Here is a 12,368-nt window from a genome sequence, read left to right on the forward strand (position 1 = left end):
CTGAACATACATAATTAAAATAGCGTCAATGGTATCAACAATATAATTAAAATAGTGTCAATGGTATCAACATTAGTAACAAATAATAAAAGTGAAACAAAAATAAAGTGATACAGTAAAAATCGTATAAGTTATGAAAGATAAAGTCTTTCTGCCGTGATCGTTAGAGTTATTGTTAATTGCTTTTTGTTAAAAGCGCTGTTGTTAAGTCCTCCGTGGGGATAGTATGTGCGGGCGTGCTGCAACACGTTTTTGTCTAATTGCTATATATATTGCGATTATAAGTCACTGTTTAGTAGTTTTGGTTATCTGTCCTTCACATTAACTTCCTTAGTTGGTGTAGGTATAATAAATCTTACCCGTTGTTTCTTTTGGGATACTTTGTTTCTGGTCTAGTTTCTTTTTGTACCCAATTCAATCTTTACTGTGATGAATGTGGATCGGAAGCCGGGATAGCCGCTGCCGGTGTTGTAGTGGTTTCAGTATGTCGAGTTGGTTTGTCTCTGCTATTACACACACTTGAAGAAGTAGATGCTGGGGTATTGTGGTAGTGTGCTTTAACCGTTAATCCTTTTGTCAGATGGCTGGGCTTTTTGCCCGGTTCAGGTTTTCAAAACCTCTTGAATTGTTGCAAATGTGTTCTGTTTAGATCCGTACTCTATTTGTTTCAGAGTATCCGATCTGCAGGTGTCCACAGGTTTCTTTAGGCCCAATTATTAGGTAAGGTATTTCAGTTGTTCTTGGCGGTCCTTTGAAAGGAGGACTAGGTGCTTTGAAGGTTGTTCTTGAACGCTTCAGAATATCTTTCAAGCGTATTTGTTGGTCCGTGGTTTGATGTAGTCTTGGCGGTCCACTTCGAAAGTGGACTATGAAAATGTTCAGTGTAGCAAGGAGTAGGCAACGCGTTTCAGCTGATTAATACAGCCTTTATCAAGCATATCCTTGCAGTAGTAAACAGTGGGTACAACTGCAAGGATATGCTTGATAAAGGCTGTATTAATCAGCTGAAACGCGTTGCCTACTCCTTGCTACACTGAACATTTTCATAGTCCACTTTCGAAGTGGACCGCCAAGACTACATCAAACCACGGACCAACAAATACGCTTGAAAGATATTCTGAAGCGTTCAAGAACAACCTTCAAAGCACCTAGTCCTCCTTTCAAAGGACCGCCAAGAACAACTGAAATACCTTACCTAATAATTGGGCCTAAAGAAACCTGTGGACACCTGCAGATCGGATACTCTGAAACAAATAGAGTACAGATCTAAACAGAACACATTCGCAACAATTCAAGAGGTTTTGAAAACCTGAACCGGGCAAAAAGCCCAGCCATCTGACAAAAGGATTAACGGTTAAAGCACACTACCACAATACCCCAGCATCTACTTCTTCAAGTGTGTGTAATCGCAGAGACAAACCAACTCGACATACTGAAACCACTACAACACCGGCAGCGGCTATCCCGGCTTCCGATCCACATTCATCACAGTAAAGATTGAATTGGGTACAAAAAGAAACTAGACCAGAAACAAAGTATCCCAAAAGAAACAACGGGTAAGATTTATTATACCTACACCAACTAAGGAAGTTAATGTGAAGGACAGATAACCAAAACTATTAAACAGTGACTTATAATCGCAATATATATAGCAATTAGACAAAAACGTGTTGCAGCACGCCCGCACATACTATCCCCACGGAGGACTTAACAACAGCGCTTTTAACAAAAAGCAATTAACAATAACTCTAACGATCACGGCAGAAAGACTTTATCTTTCATAACTTATACGATTTTTACTGTATCACTTTATTTTTGTTTCACTTTTATTATTTGTTACTAATGTTGATACCATTGACACTATTTTAATTATATTGTTGATACCATTGACGCTATTTTAATTATGTATGTTCAGCTTTAAACAAACGAATATGGTAAATATGGTAATTAAGAATTAATATTGTGAATATTCTTTGTGGATACCATACTTCTTCACAAGTCCACTATATCAAATCCATAAAAAATATCTGCAATTAAACCAAAATTAAAAAATTCAAATATACAGATATGTCTGTATAACACACTAAGTAACAGGCATTGGAAAACATATTATATCATTTTATTCACACTGTATGGTTGGCCAACCAGTTAGATTTGTTTTAAGAATCAATTTCTATTGTTTTAAATTTTATTGTATGTATTTATAACTCTAAAAATAAATAGATCTCATTGAATCCAACTACATAGTAAGACTATCTTTCCTTATTGGGTAATTAAGCACAAGCGCTTAAGAGTCTAATCCAATCCAGATTTTACCCCCACTTTGAAGTTTGTGAGATTACTTCTTCGAGACTCCCTAGCTTTTAACCCCACAGCGCATAGTTTATTAACCCAACACACCAATACACCCTTTAAAGAACTAGCCGACAAACCTTTCTCCAATCCGTCTTGGAGAAAGGACAATATCCTGGGAATCCTAATCTTACTCCATGAGTAACCCTTGGATTCACACCAACAAAGATATTTCCGCCATATCTTATGGTAGATTTTCCTAGTGACAGGCTTTCTAGCCTGAATCAGAGTATCTATAACTGACTCAGAGAAACCACGCTTTGATAGAATTAAGCGTTCAATCTCCAAGCAGTCAGACGTAGAGAAACAAGATTTGGATGCTTGAACGGACCCTGTATTAGAAGGTCCTGCTTCATTGGCAGTGTCCATGGTGGGGCAGATGACATGTCTACTAGGTCTGCATACCAAGTCCTGCGTGGCCACGCAGGCGCTATCAAAATCACTGAAGCCTTCTCCTGCTTGATTCTGGCGATCAGACGAGGGAGAAAAGGAAACGGTGGGAAAACATAAGCCAGATTGAAGGACCAAGGCGCTGCTAGAGCATCTATCAATGCTGCCTTGGGGTCCCGGGACCTGGATCCGTAGAGAGGAAGCTTGGTGTTCTGACGGGACGCCATCAGATCCACCTCTGGAATGCCCCATAGCTGAGTCAGCTGGGCAAATACCTCCGGGTGGAGTTCCCACTCCCCCGGGTGAAAAGTCTGACGACTCAGAAAATCCGCCTCCCAGTTGTCTACTCCTGGGATGTGAATTGCCGAGAGATGTCAGGAGTGGTCCTCCGCCCACCTGATTATTTTGGTTACTTCCTTCATCGCTAGGGAACTCTTTGTTCCCCCCTGATGATTGATGTAAGCTACAGTCGTGATGTTGTCCGACTGAAATCTGATGAATTTGGCCGCAGCTAGTTGAGGCCATGCCTGAAGCGCGTTGAATATCGCCCTCAGTTCCAGAATGTTTATCGGGAGAAGAGATTCTTCCCGAGACCATAAGCCTTGAGCTTTCAGGGAGTCCCAGACTGCACCCCAGCCTAACAGACTGGCGTCGGTCGTTACAATGATCGACTCTGGTCTGCGGAAACATATTCCCTGAGACAGGTGATCCTGAGACAACCACCAGAGAAGAGAAACTCTGGTTTCCTGGTCCAACTGTATTTGAGGAGACAAATCTGCATAATCCCCATTCCACTGATTGAGCATGCATATTTGCAGTGGTCTGAGATGTATCCGAGCGAAAGGGACTATGTCCATTGCCGCTACCATTAATCTGATTGCCTCCATGCACTGAGCTACAGATGGCCGAGGAATGGAATGAAGAACTCGGCAAGTAGTTAAAAGTTTCAACTTTCTGACCTCTGTCAGAAATATTTTCATTTCTACCGAATCTATTAGTGTTCCTAGGAAGGGAACCCTTGTGAGTGGGGACAGAGAACTCTTTCTGATGTTCACCTTCCACTCGTGAGACCTCAGAAAGGCCAATACAATCTCCGTGTGAGCCTTGGCTCTGTGAAAGGACGGCGCCTGAATTAATATGTCATCCAAATAAGGCGCCACTGCTATGCCCCGCGGTCTTAGAACCGCCAGAAGGGACCCTAGCACCTTTGTGAAAATTCTGGGAGCAGTGGCTAAACCGAATGGAAGAGCCACAAACTGGTAATGCTTGTCTAGGAAAGCGAACCTGAGGAACTGATGATGATCTTTGTGGATAGGGATATGCAGGTACGCATCCTTTAGATCCACGGTAGTCATATATTGACCTTCCTGGATCATAGGTAAGATTGTCCGAATGGTCTCCATCTTGAATGATGGGACTCTGAGGAATCTGTTTAGATTTTTTAGATCCAGGATTGGTCTGAAAGTTCCTTCTTTTTTGGGAACCACAAACAGGTTTGAGTAAAAACCCAGTCCTTGTTCTGCAATTGGAACTGGGTATATCACTCCCATCGTATGTAGATCTTCTACACAGCGTAAGAACGCCTCTTTCTTTGTCTGGTCTGTAGACAGACGAGAAATGTGGAACCTTCCCCTTGGAGGGGAGTCCTTGAATTCTAGAAGATATCCCTGGGTAACAATCTCTAATGCCCAGGGATCGTGAACATCTCTTGCCCAGGCCTGAGCGAAGAGAGAAAGTCTGCCCCCTACTAGATCCGGTCCCAGATCGGGGGCTACCCCTTCATGCTGTCTTGGTAGCAGCTGCAGGCTTTTTGGCCTGTTTACCCTTGTTCCAGCCCTGGTAAGGCTTCCAGATTGCCTTGGGCTGTGAAGCGTTACCCTCTTGCTTTGCCGCTTTAGAGGCTGAAGCGGGACCGCTCCTGAAATTATGAAAGGAACGAAAATTAGCTTTGTTTTTAGCCTTAAAGGGCTTGTCCTGAAGGAGAGCATGGCCCTTTCCCCCTGTGATTTCTGAAATAATCTCTTTCAATTCTGGCCCGAAAAGGGTCTTTCCTTTGAAAGGGATATTTAATCATTTGGATTTTGACGACACATCGGCCGACCATGACTTGAGCCAAAGCGCTCTGCGCGCCATAATGGCGAAACCTGAATTTTTTGCCGCTAACTTAGCTAATTGCAAAGCGGCATCTGTGATAAAATAATTAGCCAGCTTTAGAGCCTTAATTCTATCCATAATTTCGTCATATGAGGTCTCCGTCTGGAGCGACTCCTCCAGTGCCTCAAACCAGAAAGCCGCTGCAGTAGTTACAGGAATAATGCAGGCAATAGGTTGGAGAAGAAAACCTTGTTGAACAAAAATTTTCTGAAGTAAACCTTCTAACTTTTTATCCATAGGATCTTTAAAAGCACAACTGTCTTCATTTGGTATGGTTGTGCGTTTAGCAAGTGAAGAAACAGCCCCCTCTACCTTAGGGACCGTCTGCCACGAGTCCCGCCTGGGGTCAGTTATGGGGAACATTTTCTTAAAAATAGGGGGGGACAAAAGGGACACCTGGTCTATCCCACTCCCTAGTAACAATATCCGCAACCCTCTTAGGGATCGGAAACGCATCAGTGTATATAGGGACCTCTAGGTACTTGTCCATTTTACACAACCTCTCTGGGACCACCATAGGGTCACAATCATCCAGAGTAGCTAATACCTCCCTGAGCAATACGCGGAGGTGTTCCAATTTAAATTTAAACGCTAATGAATCTGACTCTGCCTGATGAGAAGCCTTTCCTGAATTGGAAATTTCTCCCTCAGACATCAAATCCCTCACCCCCACTTCAGAGCGTTGTGAGGGCACATCAGATAAGGCTACCAAAGCTTCAGACTGCTCATAATCTGTTCTTAAAACAGAGCTATCGCACTTTGCAGGAAAAACTGGCAGTTTGGATAGAAAGGCCGCAAGGGAATTATCCATGACTGTTGCTAGTTGTTGCAATGTAATAGGGGCAGACGCACTAGAGGTACTAGGCATCGCTTGAGCGGGCGTAACTGGTTGTGACACATGGGGAGAGGTAGACGGACTATCCTCATTACCTTCAGTCTGAGAATCATCTAGGGCCACACTTTTAAGTGCAACAATATGATCTTTAAAGTGTATAGACATATTAGTGCAATTGGGACACATTCTGAGAGGGGGTTCCACCATGGCTTCTAAACACATTGAACAAGGATTTTCCTTAGTGTCAGACATGTTTAACAGACTAGTACATACACAAGCAGGCTTGGAAAACACTTTAATCAAATAAAAAACACAATTTGAAAAAACTTTACTGTGCCTTTAAGAAATAAAAAGAGCACACAATTTTACAAAACAGTGAAAAATACAGCAATCATTTTGAAATTTTCACAGTATGTACCTAAGGCTTTAATATGATTGCACCACAAGTTGCAGAACGATTAACCCCTTAATGCCCAAACCGGAGCAACCTAAAGCCAACAACCGGTTAAATAACTACAGCACCTTGCCACAGCTTACTGCTGTGGCCCTACCTGCCCTTAGGGATCAGTTTTGGGGGAAAAAGCTTCTTTTAGGTCCTAAATCAGCAGCTGGAACCTCCATGGGAAGCAGAATGAACTGTCTTTCAATTCTAACTGTGCATCTGAGGCGCAAAATTAGGCCCCTCCCACTCCACTCCGGAGTTGTGAGGCCTACAAAAATCACTTCTAAGTGACTACATTTTTGCCATGTGGATAATAACCCCAGAAAACACTCCAAAGTGCTTAAAAAAGTGTCTCCAACGAGTATTTCTTAAAACAAATAATCGATTGCCCTGAATTAGTGTCAAACAGCCTAATTAGCCCTGTTATGTAAGCATTCAATTCTTTACTAAGTCTCAGAACATAGCTTACCCTCCCCACATGGGGATCTTGTCAGTCTTCTAGCATTATCTCAGTCTTGTCTAGAAATAAATGACTGAACATACCTCATTGCAGTCAAGCCTGCAAACTGTTCCCCCAACTGAAGTTTTCTGGTACTCCTCAGTCCTGTGTGGGAACAGCAGTGGATTTTAGTTACAACATGCTAAAATCATTTTCCTCTCAGCAGAAATCTTCATCACTTTTCTGCTAGAGAGTAAATAGTACAAACCGGTACCATTTAAAAATAACAAACTTTTGATTGAAGATATAAAACTACAATTCTAACACCACATTCACTTTACCCTCCCGTAGAGAGACCCTAGTGCTTAGAGCCGGCAAAGAGAATGACTGGGGGGTGGAGCTAGAGGGGGAGCTATATGGACAGCTCTGCTGTGTGCTCTCTTTGCCACTTCCTGTAGGGAATGAGAATATCCCACAAGTAAAGGATGAATCCGTGGACTGGATACACCTTGCAAGAGAAAAGGGGATTAATTCCTATCATAAATAATTGACAATGTGGGCATGTAAGTATTTATATGTCTAAATAGCAATATTTATATATTCAGTTATATATATGTTAAGTTTTACTGTAAATCCACAATGACTGTAGAAAATAATTCTAGGGTGAACTTCACACTTTGTTCAGAAAAAATCTCAAAATCTGAAATCTAGAAAAAATTGTCACCCTCTTCAAATTTTGAAAACCTGCAATATTATGGGGTAGAACATACTGACTTTGGACCCAGTACCATGACTTACAGGACAAAAAAAAAAAAAAAGTTTATATTTTTTAAAAAAATGAAGAATAATGGGCATATGACATGTGAATTCTTTGCAAGTTCTTATGTATTTAGAATATATTTGTTTGGTAGAGTTGTACTAGACATATATTAACCTTTGGTGGAAGGTCTTCTTCCTGGCGCAGCCAAGAACTTCGGTCAAATTTTTCGATACGAGGAGGGAGAGGAGGGTTCTCAGATGTTGGGTCGGAATTTTGCCGTGGCATTTCAGGGCGGTGAGAAATAATGCCCTCCTGAAACGCAGACATTCCCTTAGCTGACTGTTCATGCAATGACTGCGAGGCTGACAAGGACGGGCCTTGGGTTTTCACTGACACCAGAAGTGGAAGTTGCTGAAAAATACATAGAAACATATTACTAAGGAAAAAAACATTTTCTTAAAAATGAAGTATTGAAATGGCTGTTAAACCTTAAGGGTCATGAAACCCAAATGTTTTTCTTTCGTGATTCAGTTAGAGAATACAATTTTAAACAACTTTCCAATTTACTTCTATTATTTATGGGCTTCCTTCTCTCCTTATCCTTTGCTGAAAGGTTTATCTATGTAAGCTGAACCATGAAAGAAAATATTTAGGTTTCATGTCCCTTTAAATAATAAAATAAATAAATACAACAATTAATAACATTTAAAACAAACCATTTCCATGAAGTACTTATAGCAAAATGTAAGAAAGATGGTTATTTCCCAAAAGCTGATAGTTCTATTGTTTGGTCTGTGGATACTATAAATGTCACAAATATAAATAAATAAAAAAGTGAAGTTAATGCTGTATTATATGTAACAAAAAGAAGCTTTTCTTACTCTAAGATTGACCACTTGTGCCCATTCCCAGCACAGATCTTTATTGAGAGGTCAGGGAGGTAATAATGCTATGTACAAATCCGCTGCGTTTTTTTTTAAAGAAGCAGCAATTTTTCTTTGAGGTAAAAAGAAAATTAAACAAAACAACCCTGCATACTGGAAAATCTACTTCAAATGATTTGCTAGGTTGTGTTTCTCTGTAACTGCATTAGAGTACATATACTGAAAAGAAGAAAAACTATTTACATAAAACATGGAACACAGTCAAGTTGGTCAGTTCTAAATTAAAGGCAACAATATATTTAAAGGGACATTAAACAATCATGCCACCATTTTAGAACCTAGGTTGCACTGCAGGTATCTGAAGGAGAGTTGGGGGTGGGGTATAACCTAAATTCTATTCTTATAAAAAGGTATTTAATGTTGAATGTCCCTTTAAGGGGCTACTGAATATTTTATGCTAACCTAGTAACTCTGTTTTACAAAAGAACTATAATAATAAAATGACCATATTCCTAACCATTGAATTGTCTGCTTTCCATTAATCTACCTTTCTCACGTTTCGCAGGCCACTCTATCCTTAAAAGTGTTTCCTCCTTTCTAAAATGAAAATAATGTGCTCTCACACTTCCTAAACGTAGCTAGGGTTACCAATTGTCTCTGTATGGGTACACTTAGTATTGTGAACTTCAGAGGCAAACAGGGAAAATCGTTTTTTTCCTTTAATGAGGCCTATAGTTTTGCAGCTTTGTTTATTTTTTTGTCAGAGCTACAGATCAAAGTTTAAGAAATCTGATTATTTTGTCTGCATCCACGACAATAGCATTTTAGTTGTGTTCACTATGAACATTTTTTTTTCTCTAGTGTCTCACATCTGAATGTTTTTGCTCGTGCTGAATTCAGAAAAATAAAGACAATGCCAAAGAAGTTTTTGTTTGGTGTGGTTCATAGTGAAAATATTCAGTGTTTGAAGTGCTTACGTAAGCATTTCCATCTAGGGATTAGGAAGGATGGGAAGATAGATAAGAAATCTCTTGAAAGCGAACACTGGCATTCACATTCTATATACCGTGTTATCTATAGATACTTAGAAGGCCTTACTTCCTTGCTATGGAAAACAAGTAAGTTATTATAATAGATATAGAATGCCAGCAATATGTAAAGACTATGATGGCCTTTCTACAAATATTGAAATTAAAGGGATAGTAAAGTCCAAATTAAACTTTCATAATTCAGATAGGGCATGTCATTTTAAACTACTTATAATTTACTTTTATCATCAAATTTGCTTTGTTCTCTTGGTATTCTTAGTTTAAAGATAAATCTAGGTAGGCTCATATGCTAATTTCTAAACCCTTGAAAGCTGCTTCTAATCTGAATGCATTTGACATTTTTTTTCACAGCTAGAGGGCGTTAGTTCATGTGTTTCATATAGATAACACTGTGCTCATGCATGTGAAGTTATTTAAGAGTCAGCACTAATTGCCTGAAATGCAAGTCTGTCAAAAGATCTGAGATAAGGAGGCATTCAGTAGCATCTTAGATACATGGTAATTACAGAGAAAAAAGTATATTTCTATAACAATGTTGGTTATGCAAAACTGGGGAATGGTAAATAAAGGGATTATATATCTTTTTAAACAATAACATTTTTGCTGTTTACTATCCCTTTAATATCATGATGGTATTTTAAACCTAGTGGTCCCTTTAATTGTATAGCAATACAAGTATGTTAGTTTAAATATCTGTACCTAAACTGCCGGACAAAGATAGCTAGCTTAGTCCAGGGCTAATGGACATTTCTAGTTTGTGTTTATATAAAAAAAATAGAATGGAACATTCTTCTAGACCTAGACTTATATTTAATGGAACATAAGTCATTTTACCACTAGTGACCTTGCAACATTGTTTTAAACCATAGTGAAAGTGCTGCTATGGAGCTGCAAAAACTACAGGTCCTAAACAGATATGGACAATGACCCAATCAGTAGCAGTAGTCACGACTATACAACTGGCACATTGGCTCATTGGTTGTTTTGGCTCGGAACCAGCAGTTCTCTGTGGCTACATAATGGTACTTTAACTATGTCTTAAAACCCTGCAAAATTAGTTAAGTTAAAGGGTTGCTAGAGCTAAAAAATAGGCTCTAACAAATAAGAGTATGTATTTTTTTCACTATAACGCTTCTTTAACATTAATGGGCTTTTTTGCTGATTGGTACACAAGTGTGATGTTTCTAATGACTAGTAGTTATGGTCTGTGGTGACAGGTTTTACAAAGGGAAGCTGGGACATAAATAAAAGTCTCCTCTAGCTAAATGTTTATTATAAAAGCTCTTTAATTACAGTTTTGCATATTACTGCTATCACCTTCGTTGTCTCTACATTTTCACTTTCCTTCTCATCCAGAGATTTTTTTTTTCTAAACTTCTGTTTTTCTGTCAAGAGATTAGAGGATTTACAACATATTTGTGCCAGTTTGGGTTAATTCTTGGATGTGTTTAAGCCCTTTCTGGCATAAATAGTGTTAATGTAGCCTGCAACAGTTCTGCACAGGTAGCACGGTATGGTCACATCTTAGAAATGACAACACTGTAGCCATCATGATATTGCATTAGTGATATTATATCTACAATTAACAATCCTGCTATAAAGGAACAATTCCTGATGCGAACTTTCATTGGTTGCCTGCCATTGTCATTATCAAACAAGCAACACACTTTACTAGACTGAATAAAGCTAATTTTCAAAAGGAGTTGCTACTACAAGATCCAATATTCATACTTTTAAATTCATAAAGATACAATTCCACAAAAACTCCTGTAGCTCTGCATAACAAGGCAAGACAAAAAGGATGTTTAACTTTTATCCATTTTAAAATTAGTGTGTTTTTTTTTTAAAGTATATAAATGATTTAATTTTCAAAACAGTGCTAAGATAAATTCATAACCTTTCAAATACTGTTGTACAATCCCCACCCTCAAAATATAAAGTGTAAAGTGAATAAAATGCATTTACTGGTTACTTATTGTTCTTAATATAATGAGTTTATTCATTTTGGACTTTTTGGAATTGATTACAAATGGAGCCAAATCGATAGCACAGGGTATATTATCTTGAGATCAGACTCACTCAAACAAACAATGCGCAACCTGGGATTACAAATGGATGGTTAAAAATTTTAACCAAACATCTTAGGGCCAGATTACAAGTGGCACTCTTAATTCTTTTTTCACGAATAACAGTTGAAAATAAAAATTTAGCGCAAGATTATTATAATGAAGAAAGTGCTAAATTAATGGTCTTAACTTAATTTATTGATTATCCTGTTAAGGGCTCTTTCTCACCTCACTCTATATTCACATAACACATATAATATAAAATACACATATGATTCATATAAAACACTCATGATTCACATCATATATATAATGCAAATATACACATATGTGTGCAAGATGACTAATTTTTTTATTCCATTTTTTTTACACATATATATACTTTTTTGTATGGAATTGATTTTTTTTTGCACTTGCACTTTATTACACTTGCATTGTACTTTTGTGGTATAGAAATTTTCTGCACAAGTCACTTGAATTTTTTGCTATCTATTAGTTTTACCATTATAGTGCTATCTGTGTATAGGATTGGTTAGATTTTCAAATATAATTTCGTTGTCTCTGTTTTTCTACTTTGTACAATGACAATAAAACGAATCTAATCTAAGATTGAAAGAATGAGGTGTGCTAACCTCAGGAGATCAGACCTCGCTAACTTCACCAGTTAGTTATTGCTTGTGCACTAACCTCACACCGAGTTAAACTAACTGCGCTAAACCCGAAGTGAGTTAAGAATACTTTACAATCCTATGGTCTTAACATAGAAGAATTTTTTTAATATTTTTAAGTATATATATATATATATATATATATATATATATATATATATACACACACACATACACACACACTAAAACCGTGCTTAAATAGTGTACAAATATCCACATAACCACCCACTTCTTGTGAAAAAAGCGCCAAAATTATACATCATATCCGGTATTCAATGGTATATACAACCAAGAGACAATTCACTTCCGGTTTCTAACGTGCTATATCA

The 12,368-nt window shown here is 38.3% G+C and overlaps 1 protein-coding gene across 1 annotated transcript in view; it reads right to left on the minus strand.

Moving 5' to 3' along the window:
- Positions 1-12,368, minus strand: part of TNIK (TRAF2 and NCK interacting kinase) — a 949,249-nt gene that overhangs the window by 176,920 nt on the left and 759,961 nt on the right. The window contains 1 exon segment of the mRNA XM_053710136.1: positions 7,547-7,783. Coding sequence (XP_053566111.1) covers positions 7,547-7,783 — 237 coding nt within the window.

The sequence above is a fragment of the Bombina bombina genome, chromosome 4 (genome assembly GCF_027579735.1).
Source record: "Bombina bombina isolate aBomBom1 chromosome 4, aBomBom1.pri, whole genome shotgun sequence".
Taxonomy (NCBI): domain Eukaryota; kingdom Metazoa; phylum Chordata; class Amphibia; order Anura; family Bombinatoridae; genus Bombina; species Bombina bombina.